The 15,081-nt window shown below is 37.6% G+C and overlaps 1 protein-coding gene across 1 annotated transcript in view; it reads left to right on the forward strand.

Annotated features, from left to right (window-relative positions):
• LOC306875754 (protein disulfide-isomerase A5-like) overlaps window positions 1-15,081 on the forward strand; it is a 51,679-nt gene continuing 36,598 nt past the window's right edge. Inside the window, exons 1-3 of the mRNA XM_079426473.1 lie at window positions 1-114; window positions 9,139-9,265; window positions 12,844-12,931. Coding sequence (XP_079282599.1) covers window positions 10-114; window positions 9,139-9,265; window positions 12,844-12,931 — 320 coding nt within the window. The 5' untranslated portion in view covers window positions 1-9. The remainder of the gene's footprint in view (window positions 115-9,138; window positions 9,266-12,843; window positions 12,932-15,081) is intronic.

Genomic DNA, 15,081 nt, shown 5'->3' on the forward strand with positions numbered 1-15,081 from the left:
TGGAGGAAAATGGATTGCGCTTGCGTAGCCAGACGTGGCAGCGGCATCATGGCTTCTTGGAACCGATACGGGAGACGTTGGAGACTGGCTGAAATGTTCTTATTCTTGTCATTGGTGAGTCTTTATTAGGAATCTAATGGACCGATATAATCAATTACGTTCAATGCGCATATCGGACACGTTTTCTGTCTCACGTAAGACGAAAGCGAAAGGAAAAGGGAATGATCTTCTGTCCCTCTTGCAGCAGTAGCTCAAAGTTGACAGCAGAAGAGAGAGACAATCAGATCAGTCCGTTTCATTCATTAGTTCTCGTGTCTTGTTTTTGGTGTTTATACACATCCAGCTTTGTGCTTTACATGCATGAACATCTTATGCTCACCATGCAACTATCTAATGCCAAAACAGATCCACTAATGTTGGTGATATGTATCTGCTATGAAATGTGCATTTCACTTATGCGTATTGCTTTGATATGAATATATCATGTTAGAGGTGTTCTTGAATTATTTTAAAGGTCTTATTTAGGTCAGTGATGTAATGAGATTTTCTCATTAATTTTGTCCGGATCTATGTTGTTCAGAAAAACGTGAAAATGCATTCAGTTCTTGCACACCATGCACCTGTTCTGTGATGAACGAGTAGTCAATTTCTTAATTAAAAGTCATTTTGATATTTTTGAAGAGCTTAAAGTTTGAAACTGCTAAAGTTTAGGTGATGTGTGACTTTCTGAAAATCGTTTACAATATATATAAGTATTCGTCAAGAAAAAATATTCAGCATTTTTTTTTCAAAAACAATAAGTAGTGAAGTTATTTTGTTATAAAATATTATTATTATTGTACTATTAATATTTGAAAGTTTTGTCCATCTGATTAACAATGTAGTGTAACCAACATGCAGGAAATGCATGCATTTTGTTCTCTGTGACAAGAAAATCATAAAACATAAAATACCTTTTAGGCCCTCCATGACTGTGAGAATTCGTTTTTAATTTTAGAAACAAAAAATCAGATGTTTGACCGTTTTATTTACATCCAATGAAGAAAATGTACACTTGTGTATTTTTTTTATTTGGTAACATATATGAGTGTTTTTCAAATTATGCCAACATGAATACAAACTTGTGTTTTAAATTGCATTTTTACAAAATATGACCCATTATCTTGACCCTACTGTTTGACAGGCTCCCACATTGATGCACAATCAAAAACATATGAAGGCATTTGGAACCAACCGTTATTCCTACTTCTCTATTATGATTATATTTTATCTTTTTGTTACAGTTAGTTAGGGTGTGGTCTATATTTACAGTAGCAACATAATTTAACCTTGATCAGGGGTGTTTTTCTTTTCTGTCTTCCTTGTTCTCCTCTTGATGAACATGACAGAAATTACCTTGTAATGTTTGGAGCTAATTAAGCCACATCAACCCTGTTCCACAACTGATTTGTGAATCAATGTGGGCCATGTCCTCAACACCGAAGCCTAATAGCCACTCTGCCACGTCAGTCAACTCTCATTACACAGGAGCCTTCCTGTCTCACATCCTGTTTTGCGCCTGCCACCGCAAACAAAGGTACTCTCCTGAACTGTTGGGACTTTGTGGTGGTTGGGTTGGGTAAGAGAAACCGCTCTCTGCTATCTGTCCTTCCCTCCAGTCCTCCCGCTTGTCAGAACAATTTATAAAATCTCTTAATCTTGATTACAGGCACCCCACAGCCCGCTCTCTTCCCCATCCCACACTGCTTGGTCCAGCAAGAATGCATGCTGTGGTCCATGCTGTGTATGGAGATGGCTAGCTGTACAGTAAACTATTTCGGCTCAGTGTGTGAGAACGTTTGACTCATAGATCGACTGTTTCAGTTGTGGAGTCATTTCCTTCAGTTTGTGAATTACCTACGTCAGCTATGCAGAGCTGAAGCCCCCGTGTTGTTTGGCTCAGCAGGAAGACGGCACGTGTTTGAGGAACGACACGGTTTATGCTGAATCAGTGAGACCCTAAAAGTGAAAATGAGATTTTATTTATTAAGCAGATTTGCGACGCTGGTTGCACAGTGCATGCTTGATGACAGCTTCCACTGCTGATTAAGCAAGATGTTTTTGCATTGATGTATGACGGATCATTTTTTGTTTAAGTGTTTCCCATGCTGTGCAAAACATGTCAGCAAGGTCCACTGCTGAAACGCTGGTGTCCTTGAGCGAAGATTAATAGCAGGAGCGCTTGTATCCATAAACTACAGTCAAGTACAACATACTGGACATAATTAGATCGCTGAGGAATTTATACTAGAGCTTTGAAAACATTTTGTGCAGTTTTCTTAATTTTCTTTGGAAAGGAAGAATTGAAAATGGACAGTAATGGTCTTTGGTTGTTGAAGGGATAGTTTGACCCAAAATTAGATTTTTGTCATTGCTAAATTTCTAGGTTTTGTTAGGTAGAATGTCTGAACGTCTTTCTTTCCTGCAAGTAAAGTAGATAGTGATTTGTAAGTTTTCAGAAAATTGTCAACCTTTGCTCATCTCCAAGTTCTTCCAAACCTGTATGAATTTATTTCTTCTGCTGAACACAAAAGAAGATATTTTCAAGAATGTGGGTAACCAAACATTTGATGGTCCCTATTGACTTTCATAGTATCCCCCCCCCCCCCCCCCATACTATTGAAGTCATTGGGGACCTTTGACAACGTGAGGATGAGTAAATGATGGATTTTTTTATTTTTTTTCTGCCGTGAACTATCCATTTAAGCTAAAGTACATAAAGTAGTCAATTTAATTTGGATGCTTTTTTCTGGTATTCTGAAGCTATGTGTTGGTCATGAGATTTGAGAGTAAATAGACTATCTGTAAATAAGATACATTTTGGTCTGTTCATCACAAAAAGCTGTTGAAAGCCTTCAGAAGGCAAAAGGATTATTTTATTGTTGGTTTGCAGTTGTTGTTTTTTTAGAGAGATAGAGAGAGAAAAATAAATACTTTCAAATGCAAAGGACACTGTAAATTGATCAGAAGTGACAGTAAAAACTTTACAAAAGACAGTACAAGAGATACAGTACAAGATACATAACAAAAAATTTACAAATCAAATTCCAGAAGTGTTGGGACGTTTTTTTAAATTTGAATAAAATGAAAACTAAAATACTTTCAAATCACATGAGCCAATATTTTATTCACAATAGAACAAAGAGAACATAAATGTTTAAAGTGAGAAATATTACACTTTTATCCACAAAATTAGCTCATTTCAAATTTGATGCCTGCTGTAGGTCTCCAAAAAGTTGGCACAGGGGAAACAAAGGTCTGAAAAAGCAAGAAATTTTGAAAAGATTAAGCTGGACGAACATCTAGCAACTAATTAAGTTATTTGACATAAGGTCTGTAACATGATTAGCTATAAAAAGGATGTCTTAGAGAGGCAGTCTCTCAGAAGTAGGCTTTCCAATCTGTGAAAGTGTGCATAAAAAGGTTGTGGAATACGTAAAAAAAAACGTTCCTCAACATCAAATTGCAAAGGCTTTGCAAATCTTATCATCTACGGTGCATAACATCATCAAAACATTCAGAGAAACTGGATAAATCTCTGTGCGTAAGGGACAAAGCCGAAGACCTTTGTTGGATGCCCGTGGTCTTCGGGCCCTCAGACGACACTGCATCACTCATTGGCATGATTCTGTCATTGACATTACTAAATGGGCCCAGGAATACTTCCAGAAACCACTGTCGGTAAACACAATACGCCGTGCCATCTGCAAATGTTTCACATTTTCCCACAAAATCAGTACATATAATATGTGTGTGTGTGTGTGTGTGGGGGGGGGGGGGGGGTGTCTTGATACGAATGCAAACATGGGAGATAAGATGTTTTTATTGAGTTTAATGTACTACTATATACTTTTAACCTGCTATTAGCCTTGTCAGTTTTTATTACTTTATTATTTAGCACTTTGGAGTTTGGGATTTTTATTTGAAAAAAAAAATCACATTCTTCTGTAAATTTTCTGAATACTTTTTGGGTTAAGAGATTAATTTTGAAAGAAACTGAAAATCATGTTTCTATTTTCAGATTTTCATTCTTCTGCATGCTGCTGAAATATGTGTCATATGTGTCTGTTGAAGAATTGTTTATTCCCAAGTTAATGATTTGCAGACCATCCCTGTTGAGTTGAAGAGTCCATAAGGAGCTCCTTCAAATGCAGCAACAAAGAGATTCAGCTAGGAATATGCAAAAAGATGTTCCTCCATCACCCCATTCCTTCCCTGCATGTTCTCTTCACTCCCCTGAGGCGTAGCTGCTTATCAGATGAAATAGTGGTACACAGCATGTGTTTTTTTTCCAACCTGTTCTGTTCAATTCGCATTGATCGACGGGGCGCGATCAGGCCTGTCTCTCAAAGCTGTTCAGCGGATGATAATAACAATCACCGTCTTGTGAAAGGACGGGTGTTGTTAGGATAATGCCCACTTCGAACACCATTGCTAAGGGAAGGCCAAATGAAAGTCTTTGTAACAGGTACAGGACATGATGATTGCCAGACAGTAATGGGCCTGCTCTATTGGTCAACTGTCAGGTTTGGACAGAGCGTTTGAAGAATAGGTGGTGCACCAAATAGGGATGGAAACCTAATGGGACTAGACGTAGAACACTGACTCTTTTGTCTATGAATGGAGTTGAATGCTGCAGTTGTCTGTGTGCCGAAACTGTACATTTTAGTTTTAAAGATGGGTAATTTGAGAAACCATCAGATTTTTACAATGTGCAGACTTTTTCTGTACTATTCACAGTGCCCTTTTTGCAATACAAATACTGTCTCGATATGTTTTAAAAGGGTCATTATAATATTGTTATACTTAATATTGTTATCCATGAGTTCTAACTATAATGTTAGTCAAGGTTTATTACAGCAAGTAATAATTTTGTTTTTTAATTAACTTTACCCTCTCTCTGACCCTTAGAATTCAACAGGCCATTTTTGCTGCACTTTTGTGCATTTATTTATGTGAAGAGCACTTGCTGTCAGGTTTAATATAGTTTGCACTGCTCCATTTTTCAATAACAGGCTCTTTGCTAAGCAGAAATTAAACTGTGACATGTTCACAAACCAATTTGTGTGGAAATGTGCCAATCAGAGACTAATTCAGGGATTCTTTTTTAAGGAAATGCAGAGCTGTAGGTGCTACACCCAGCCAGAAACGACACTGATTTATAAGTTTACTGGTTTGTATTTTTGTGTTCAGAAATATATACTGCTTTCTTCTAATTGCCTTTTTATTTTTTAATGTGCAAAAATTTCGTACTCTGTGTGCAATGACCTTTACTGTATTCTACCTGACATCAGGAGGTGCAATAATTCAGAACGAGACAATTTTGAGCTTAGCTTATTGAAGAATTTCATCTTTTATGATATAACCCATTCAAAGTTAATGCTGGACTTGAGTAACTTGATGAAAGAAAGATGGTTCTTTCAAATACTTCAGTAAGTTGCTCTGACATTTCTTCATAATGCATCGCCATGTCTGCTCCCCCTGTCAGCATGGCTGATGTCAGAGGAGGTGTGATTTCTCAGGTCCCTCAGCTTTGCAGTACTTTAATTAGCCCTGACTGTCATCTTCACACACTCACTGGCTCCCAAGGTGCTGGGGCCGCTGGGATGTCACCCAGCGGCACAGGTTATCTGTTCCGCTGGACCCCATTTGCTCATACAGAGTTGATTAAATGTGAGAAGGAAGAGAACGTTGTCTCTGGTCCTTCACTCTTTATTTTTAATAAAATAAACTTTTTAGTTTTCAGTGGCAGTGGAATTGAGAAATGTATGTCCATAAATATTTAATCATATACCTATAATAATCACCATGAAACTGTATTTTGTTATTCATTATATAAAATGTTTCTAAATTAATACATTTTATTTATTTATAATAACTTGCTTATTCAATAATATCTATTAATATAAATATTTTTGTGTGACAATGGAATTATTATTATTATTATTTTTGCAATCTTTGTCTCCTATGAAATGCCCTCTCTCACAAAAGCATGAGGACACGATGCTTTCTTTTTGATGGCTTAATTCAAGTAATATTTCATACATGCTGCCACAATAAGTTCTGGAGAAATTGAAGTTGGTCAAAACACACAATTTGCGGTTTCATTTACGAGTGTCTTACTTATTCAGAACTCAGTTTTATTTATTTATATGCCAAAGCCTATTTTACTGTCATTTGGTATTTAAGTATTTCATTTCTGCACCACTAGTGGTTCTTCAATTGGAATTGTGAGAAAAATGCTTTCAAAATCGAGTTTCAAGCGTCTGCCATTGTTTAAACAAACAGGTAGTCCCAGGCCAAACTCAAACCATTGATTGAGCTAATGTTGTTACGTCTGGAACAATCAGGCTGCTCAAACATATTACAATTCCATTTGGTGCCACTAGTGGTGCAGAAAATTACCTTCTTTACCTTTAATTTTGAACCCTGCCTGCATGAGGTTTCCAGCTAAGGTCTGGGATATGATAATGCTAGACTAACAGAGACATTTTGTTTATTTAACATTTGTCCAGATGTAATGGTGTTGCTCAACAGAGTGTGCAGTGATAAATTCAGTCAGGCCACTGGCCCTTGTCTCTCTGTAGAGAATGTGCGGTGTGATTTTTAATGAAGGAGAGTATGCTTGCCTTGGTTTGTCATGTAGAAAAATGAAGGTTGTCAGTGGCTAAGGCACCTGTGTTTCTCACCAGCCCTTCCTTGTGACACTCCAATGATGATGCCGATCAATCTTCACAGACTTGTGCACTCACACACAACAGATGTACAGCTACGCTCTGGTTTTTGTATTGTGTTATATAAGGTTTTTGCCACTTTTTAGGGAGAGGAGGGAGATTGTCATGGCCTAATGGATAGAGAGTTGTACTTATAACCCGAAGGTCATGGGTTCGAGTCTCATGTCCGGCATGGATTGTAGGTGGGGGGAGTGAATAACCAACACTCTCTCCACCCTCTATACCACGACTGAGGTGAGACCCTTGAGCAAGGCATCAAACCCCCAACTGCTCCCGGGCGCTGCATCATTGGCTGCCCACTGCTCCAGGTGTATGTTCACTACTGTGTGTACACTTGGATGGGTTAAATACAGAGCACAAATTCCGAGTATGGGTCACCATACTTGGCCACACACCACTTCCCCCTTTACGCTGTTAGTAAACGGTTGTTTCTGTTTTCCAGTCATTATTTGGTTCTTAAAATGAAATTGCCTAGTTTTAATTGATGCACCTTTAAGAAATGCCACCTTTCCATATTGAATGAGCACTGTGCTAAAACAGTGCTGCAGGTTGACATATTTCCAAATAGTGTAGTTCAAAACCTCGGAAATGAGTTAGCACATCCGGATTGATCGTCCTGAAGTTCAGTATAAGGTTTTTTTGGGGTTTTGTTTTTTTTGGTAACATGGCTGGTTTGTGGTTAAAACAAGCTCATTGTATTTTCACATTTTATTCTGTGACATAATATCAGTAATACCCCAGTTTGTCTTAAAAAAAGGCTGTCAGAGACATTCAGTGTCATCATGGCAAACGGTTTAACTCGCTAGTCTGCTTTTCCAGCCTCACTGTGTTTATAATCGCACTCTTACTAACTTAAACTTTTAAGTTTGTGTATATTTGTGTAGTTCATTTTTAGCCTGCATTTAGCTTTTCAATTCTGCCAATTGTATTTAGGTTTCAAAGTTGTGTTCATTCCATTTGTCATGATGAATAAAATGTGTAAGAATCATAAGTTTTTTTTTATAGCAGAGCTTATTTTCTGCAATAATCCAAAAACCTATTGGTTTTTTGCTGGGGGAAACTGGGTGATGCTAACTTCTGGGTTGGCCTACAAAAATACACCCACCATCGTGCAGCAGTCTATGCACCACACATACTGTTAAAATCAGACTGAAATGATCAGTGGATGTGTTAAAAATTGAAATTCACTTGCTCATTTCTAATGCCAAGAAACTTTTGGAAGAAATGCAGAGGAGCAGTTGATAAATGCAGATTTCTGGTCAGCTTAGTCTCTTTTTGGCATGAGGAGGAAGTTTTGAGTTCTGAAAGTTATCGTGTTTTCAATGTACATCAAGCTCTTATCTCAAAAGGTCAAGGTTTCCTCATGATAATACCACTTTAGTTCATCACCATTAGTGCGATTATGGGCTTGATTAGGTCACATGTGGGAAAATTGTATTTACAATCATAAGGAGTGGTTCTACAAAAAAAAAAAAAACTTGTGTATTGCTATCTTTAAAAGTTTCTCTTCAATATCTGGTATGTTGAAATGGAAACTCTATAGACATTCTCAAAGACTTTCGATCAGCTATTAAACAACATCCCTACAGACCAAATGAGTTTTCTTTCAACATGTCATTTTGTAATAACATTTGATCTATCTTGTCCACTAGCGGTTGAGCATTAATTTCTGCTCATTGTGGTAGTGTCTTTTCACTTCAGGGATGTGGCATAGGGAGATGATAAGGATGTTTGATAGGCTGGGTCACTGTCTCAGTTTGTGACATGGTCTGTCTGATCTTGTCATTTTCCTCTTCTTTAGATGACAGCACCTTTATCTGTTGTCGCTTTATCGGCTCAGCTCCATCCGAACTCGGAATCGCATGCCTCTGCTGGGAAGACTGATGGAGAGTGTGGCAGAGAGAGCATGCTCTCCCACCACAGGGCAACACATTAGTCTCACATCAGAGCACAATATCAGAAGCTATTTCAGGGCACTTTTGTGAGAAACTATATTTTATTTAATATTTTTATAATTTATTTAGTTTTATTTTATTTTTTAAGGTCTTGTTTTAGAATTTTTGTAGTGCGGTTCCTATTGTGTGGCCAACACTGAATTCGCTAAACTCTTTTCCAGTTGTTTGCAATCGGTAAAGAGTGATATATGGATATATTGATGTGATGTAACTGCTTTATGGTATACTGGCTCTTGTTTGTAATGGCTGTTGTCGTTTCTCCTCTGCCATCATGGTTTGACATCTTGTTGTCATTTTGCACAAATGCCGCAATTATATCAGCGTGCAGTTGGAGATGATGTTTTGAATCGCCCGTGGTGTTTGGCCTTGACAGTGAAAAATGATGATCTCTGTTTGTCTCACCTCCTCAGGTTGCAGTGTCATCCGCTCTGCAGGCAGCAAAGGTGTCTCCGCTCATAGAGAAAGTTAATGATCACAAGGATTTCAAGAAACTTCTGAGGACCAGAACTAATGTGCTTGTCTTGTATACCAAGTCAGGTCAGTCACCACTGTTGTTTTTCAAATGCATTAAAAATGTTACAGCTTTAGCAGCCAAAAAAGGCCAAGATGTCTTAGTATGCAACTGCCAATAAATGTGTTTTAGTGATCCCTAAGGTCAAAAGGTTTTTACATTACGTACAAAAATCTGTGCTATTTAACTGAATGTTTTATTACTCGGGTTGCTACAGGGAGCAATAGTAAAGATGGTCCACTGCCCTGTAATTTAAAAAAAATGACCTGTAATTTTTCTTGAAAGCATTTTGTGAAGTAGAAGAAAAAAGAAAACAAAAAAAAAACATAAGCAATATTATAGAAAATACGCTAGCAAAAAAAAAAACAACACTACCTTTCAAAAGCTTTTTCTGAAGGAAAAACTTGAAATTTATGTAATTTTATATAAATACACTACAATAAATACATGCATTTTAAAAGTTTGGGATCAGTTTTTTAGGTAATTAATACTTTTTTGAATAAATTCATACATTTTGAACAAATTAATACACACACACATACACATATATATATATATATATATAACAGACAGTATAGATATTTATAATATTACAAAAGAATATGTTGTAAAAATGTGAAAAACCTTTGTCTTTAATAAAACTGTCTATTCATCAAAGAGCCCTGGAAAAAATTGTATCATGGCTTCCACAAGTATACTAAGCAGCATTGATAATAATAATGAGAAATGTTTCTTGAGTGTCAAATCGGCATATTAGAATGGTTTCTGAAGGAGCATGTGACACTGAAGACCAGAGTAATGGCTGCTGAAATTCAGCTTTGATTTCACAAGAATAAATGTAATTTCATATTAAAATATTAAATATATTAAAAACATTTCGCAACATTTTTGTTTTTGTTTTACTGTATTTAAATAAATGCAGCACAAGAGACATCTATAAAAATCAAATAAATAAATGAATAAAAATATATTTAAAAAATCGTATTGACCCCAAACTGTTTAACGGTAGTGTGCATTGCTAAAAATAAAACGGGGCCAGAGATAATGTTGACTGGACAAGTAATCATAATTACTGATCCAACTGGGACAGCAAGAATTTCTTACTGTTGAGCCCTGTGTTAGTTATAAACATGCTGACTTTAACTTGCTCAGCAAGATTTTCTTCAGTCTGTCGTTCCACCATGACGGTATTTAACTTGAAAGAATAGAAGCAGATACTTTATGGTTATGCAGTGTGTACATTCATTGTGATTTGCACCCTGACACATTTCGGAAGGCGTTGCTAGAAGTGTATGTGTTACACGCCCTAAGGGAAAATTAATTGAGAAGGTATGATTCTGCTATATGCTATCAGACCTGTCATGCCACAATAGGTAGGTCAGCTTTGCTTTCATTGCCAAAAGCATGTTGGCGCCTTCGGATACTTGACCTTTTGTACAGAACACTTGGAGTATTCTGTACTTACTACAATCATTAGATGTGAAAATATAAATCTTATTACCATATACAGAGTAGATAAAGAACTTCAATACTCTAAACTCCTAAACACCCTAATGCATCGCTCTCTCCCAGCTATTGTGGAAAAAAACTACCCCCTAATACTGCATATTCGTTTGTATCACTCCTGGGTGTTATTAGCAGAACCAGCAGGAAATGCGCCATATATGGGTACCGTATGGATGAACGGTCCATAAACAATCTCCCACCCACAAAGCACGGGAAAGAGCCTCTCAAGGTCTTGCTGTGCAAGATTTATTTGTTTCATAATTCACGACTCATTTCGAGCACATGAGGTCATTGGATAAGACTGTATCGAACAGTGCGTTTGATTGATGGCTGACTTGTGCTGCTCATCCTGTGAAGCATTTCCATTAAATGCATCCTGCTAACTGTGATAGTCCTTTTAGATTGCAGGAATGCATTCAAGATCAGGTGGTGCATAGGCACTTCTCACACAAAACAGTACTGGTTTCAACTTCGTTCTTTCGATTTCGAACTGAAAAACAAAATCGATGTCCTTTTGACCTTGACTGATGTGATTAATGGGAAGAAAAGCAGATTGTGGGTTCATTGGTGTAGTAGATGATCCCAGACTGTCACAAATGTGTAAATCTGGGGTGTAGTGAAACTGTCACTGTGTTTTCACACGTAGTGCTTTCACACTGTGTGCTGTTGTTTTATACCGAGGTGTGTTGGAAAATGCTTTCGTCATCAACACGAGTACTACTGGTAGAATAATATCCACTTCACCTTTTTGGATTTTATTCATTTATATTTGATCAATACTTTTAGCTCTACTACCTATGTTTTTATCACCCAGTAAACATTGTGAACATTGCGCTTGGTCTGACGACTGCTGCAATCCCTCACCACTGATTTTAAGAAAATTATGGATGTGCAATTGACCTGTCGGTAAGCCCCTTCCCTCGAACGCAGACTAGCCAATGGCAGTCGAGTATCAGTTGCACGGGGAGCGGAACTCAGACATCTTTAGGTTTCAGAGCCATAGAGAAACATTGGAAGATGCGAAGCTCGCATCGGTTTTATGGGGTTTATGCTTCAAAAATGAAAAAAAACACTATGTGCCTGGGGTACTTGTAACACTGATTCCAGGTATCCTGAGAGGATGGGCAATATAATTTATTTTATTTCCTGAATCCAAACAAAACTGTAAAATGTCCCTAAGTATTCAACCCCAATACAAATGGAGACAAAAACGTAAATTTTCTGGTTGTCATACACTCATTAAGTTACCATTTTCATATGCTCAAGCAGAACGTTAGTGTTATCTTGTGCTTTAGCAAGGTATCTCTGGCTAAAACTAGCTAACGTTAAAGTTAGTGAGTCCATTCAAATGTACAAACCTAAATAGCGGACTGTTCTCGCGTCTTGTACAGTGTAGGTCAAAAACACATAAACGAAGGACTACATTTCAGTGCCTCTCAAACTTATGTACTCATGTTTTGCCTGAAATGTTGAACTGCTTATGGAATATAGTGTTGAATTTCTTTTGAATGATTCATATTTTTTTTTGTAAAAACATGCCAATTGTAGACTTTTTTTCCATTTTTGTATGTATTCATATGTTTCCCTGCGAAGATATTTTAGCTCAGAATATCTGTTTACATGCAGTTAAATAATCCGTTATTAATCTGACTAATAGCACAGTCAGAATGAAGGCTTTCATGTAAACACCAGTCAAAACAGATTTTCTCTCACTCTTAGACACAGATATTTTGAACTAGTAATAGCTCGCTTAGTATCTTATGAGAATGCAGATCAGAAGTACTAGCTAAACAAAAAAAATATCCTTGTAAAATTATTAAAAATCATATTTTAATGGTATGTAAAATGTTCCAATATTTTCTGTAATTTCATGTGTTATAGAATGCAATGATGGGAAATTAAGCATTTTAATTGAGGCTATTTATAGCATGAGCTCTGCAGGTAACGTGCAGGCTCCATGCGGGCTACCAGGTGCTGTGAGCACAGTGTTAGAGACTACTGGCATACAATAGATACAAGCTTGTGATATTTAAAGGTGTTGCCTTTTCTACAACATGTCTCCTCTACAGTTGTCTAAATGTGTCTTTTGTGTCCTCAGCTTCGTCTGGAGATGCTCATCTAAAGCTGCTGTCTGATGTGGCTCAGGCTGTGAAAGGTCAGGGTACCATCGCCTGGGTAAATTGTGGGTGAGTACCAATCGATTTAACTCTTATAGTTTACTTTTTTGCCATTAAAGTTGAGGCAGTTGATGTCCTGATCAACTTTTTGGTGTTGGTTCATTTCTAATACTGTCTTTAAAAGGTGTGATGCAATAAATGCAGTAATAGGGTTATAGATGGTGTTTTTGGACTTGGGATGAAGTTTCTGGTCAAATAGTATGTTTATGTAGAACCTTGAACTCTATTTCAAAAAGAAAGTGGGGTTTAACCCAGGGTTAAGTGCAGTGTGAAAAACCCTTTTGATTCTTCGTAATATGATCTCCTAAGCTTCAATTATGGCTCATGTACACAGGTTGTATCTGCATCAGTGTCTGTGGTGATTACCTTGGATTATCTTGTTCCATTACATCCTTCTTCAGCTCATGCACGTCACAGCTCAGCATCTTCTGTCTGCCTCTGCTTTGAGAAAAAGATAGCACAAAAGTTGTTTTGATGTTTGTAATAATTAGCAATCAAAGCTAAGCTCTGAATCATTTCATAATGGCTAGGTGGTAATTGGTAGGATGTTGCAGGCGATGAAAACTGTATCTTGTTAGCACCTAAAGACAAAAAAGCCTAGCCAATCCTTAAAGCACCTTCTTGAGACTGGCTTGGGTACATTGGGTCCCCTATGTGAAAAACTTATATAAAGCTGGGTTTAAAAAAAGTAACTCCACACAGGCAGCAGTGTGGTATAGCAAAGCAGACATACGCCCACATGTTTTTACAGATGACAGGGACCTGAGAGATGGCCAACTGCAGTCCACTGGGGAATACCGTTAAGGAAGTAGGTCATGGACAGAGTAAGATCGGTATGAAGAAAATGGGAATGAAATAATTCTGGAATCTGAACAATTCATCTGGATTTTTAATGAAAGCTTGTTCAAATAAAACAGCTACTTTTTTCAACCTTTACTTGGTTTCAACTTCCCAATTTGTCCACTCGACTTGTTTGAAGCCAGCAATCTCACACACTAACAACTTTCAGCAATTTGACCCTTGGATATTCCTTTCAAACCCCCCACAAGCAAAACTTATTGATTTGACCCATGACTCTCATGCTTTAGAACAGCTTATGGTGCTTGAAAAGGACGACCAATTATTTTGGCGTCCCGAACAGGGTCATAGGGCTGGGGAGGGTATGAAGGTATGCATGTGTGCTCATTGCCATCTGTGATCCTGAGTCAGCTCGTTCGACACACAGCATGTCTAATTGAGTTTCCCACCTGACAGACTGAGCTCTGATCTCCACCGCACCTCTCTCAGTCCTCCCACAAAGGTGGTATGTGGGAAATGCATAACTCTAATGATGGCGTCTCATCTACCTTTAAGGAATGGAGCCGGTTGGGGGCGGATGCTGTCAGAAGCATAATTGAATTCCGTCTCTTTGAATTTCCATTAGCATGGGGCTTTAGATCGCTGCTGAGTCCTCTCTGCTCCTATTTGTCCTTATGGAATACATTTCCATGCTCATTATCGCTCAAGGGAAAGGGAGTCTTTACAAAAGAGAGATCTGGATCTCTTTGGGAGGGTGTGGGCGTATATGCGGTGACAGTGGGACCAGGTAATTGTGGGTCTTCTCTGTTCTCAGGATCTGTTGAGGTGCAAGTGTGAAGATAGAGTGCTTTGTTGCTGTTTTTATTTTATTTCATTGGCTGTATGACAAAGATGAATTTGTCTGGAACTGGAGCATTCATTTTTGTGCAATGAATTCAGAAAGCACTGATTTTTGACTCCCTCTGTGGCACTTTCTCATAAATAGGATGCAAAACAGGGCCAGAAATCCCCTAAAAACTAAGGTTTTATTTGTTTTTTCAGCAGTTGGCCAGTGAAAGTATTTTTTTAACCTTCAAAAAAATGTGTATTTGTAGTTATTTTTATTTCCCATAAATTTCTTACAATAACAAGAGTACCAGGGTTTAATAGTAGTTACCGCCCCAGTGACAGCTTTTGCATCTTTATTTCTGAGAGTGTATGATGTTTAGTTATAGCTACTTTTCACACTACATAAACTATTATTTAACATAAAATAACATAGCAAATAAAACAATAAAACGCATGGAATAAATGCTTTAAAAGAGACTTGGGATTCAAAGTGTAGCGCATTGTGGAATGTGCCCTATCTGCACAATGCCTAT

The sequence above is a fragment of the Barbus barbus genome (genome assembly GCF_936440315.1).
Source record: "Barbus barbus genome assembly, chromosome: 10".
Classification (NCBI taxonomy): domain Eukaryota; kingdom Metazoa; phylum Chordata; class Actinopteri; order Cypriniformes; family Cyprinidae; genus Barbus; species Barbus barbus.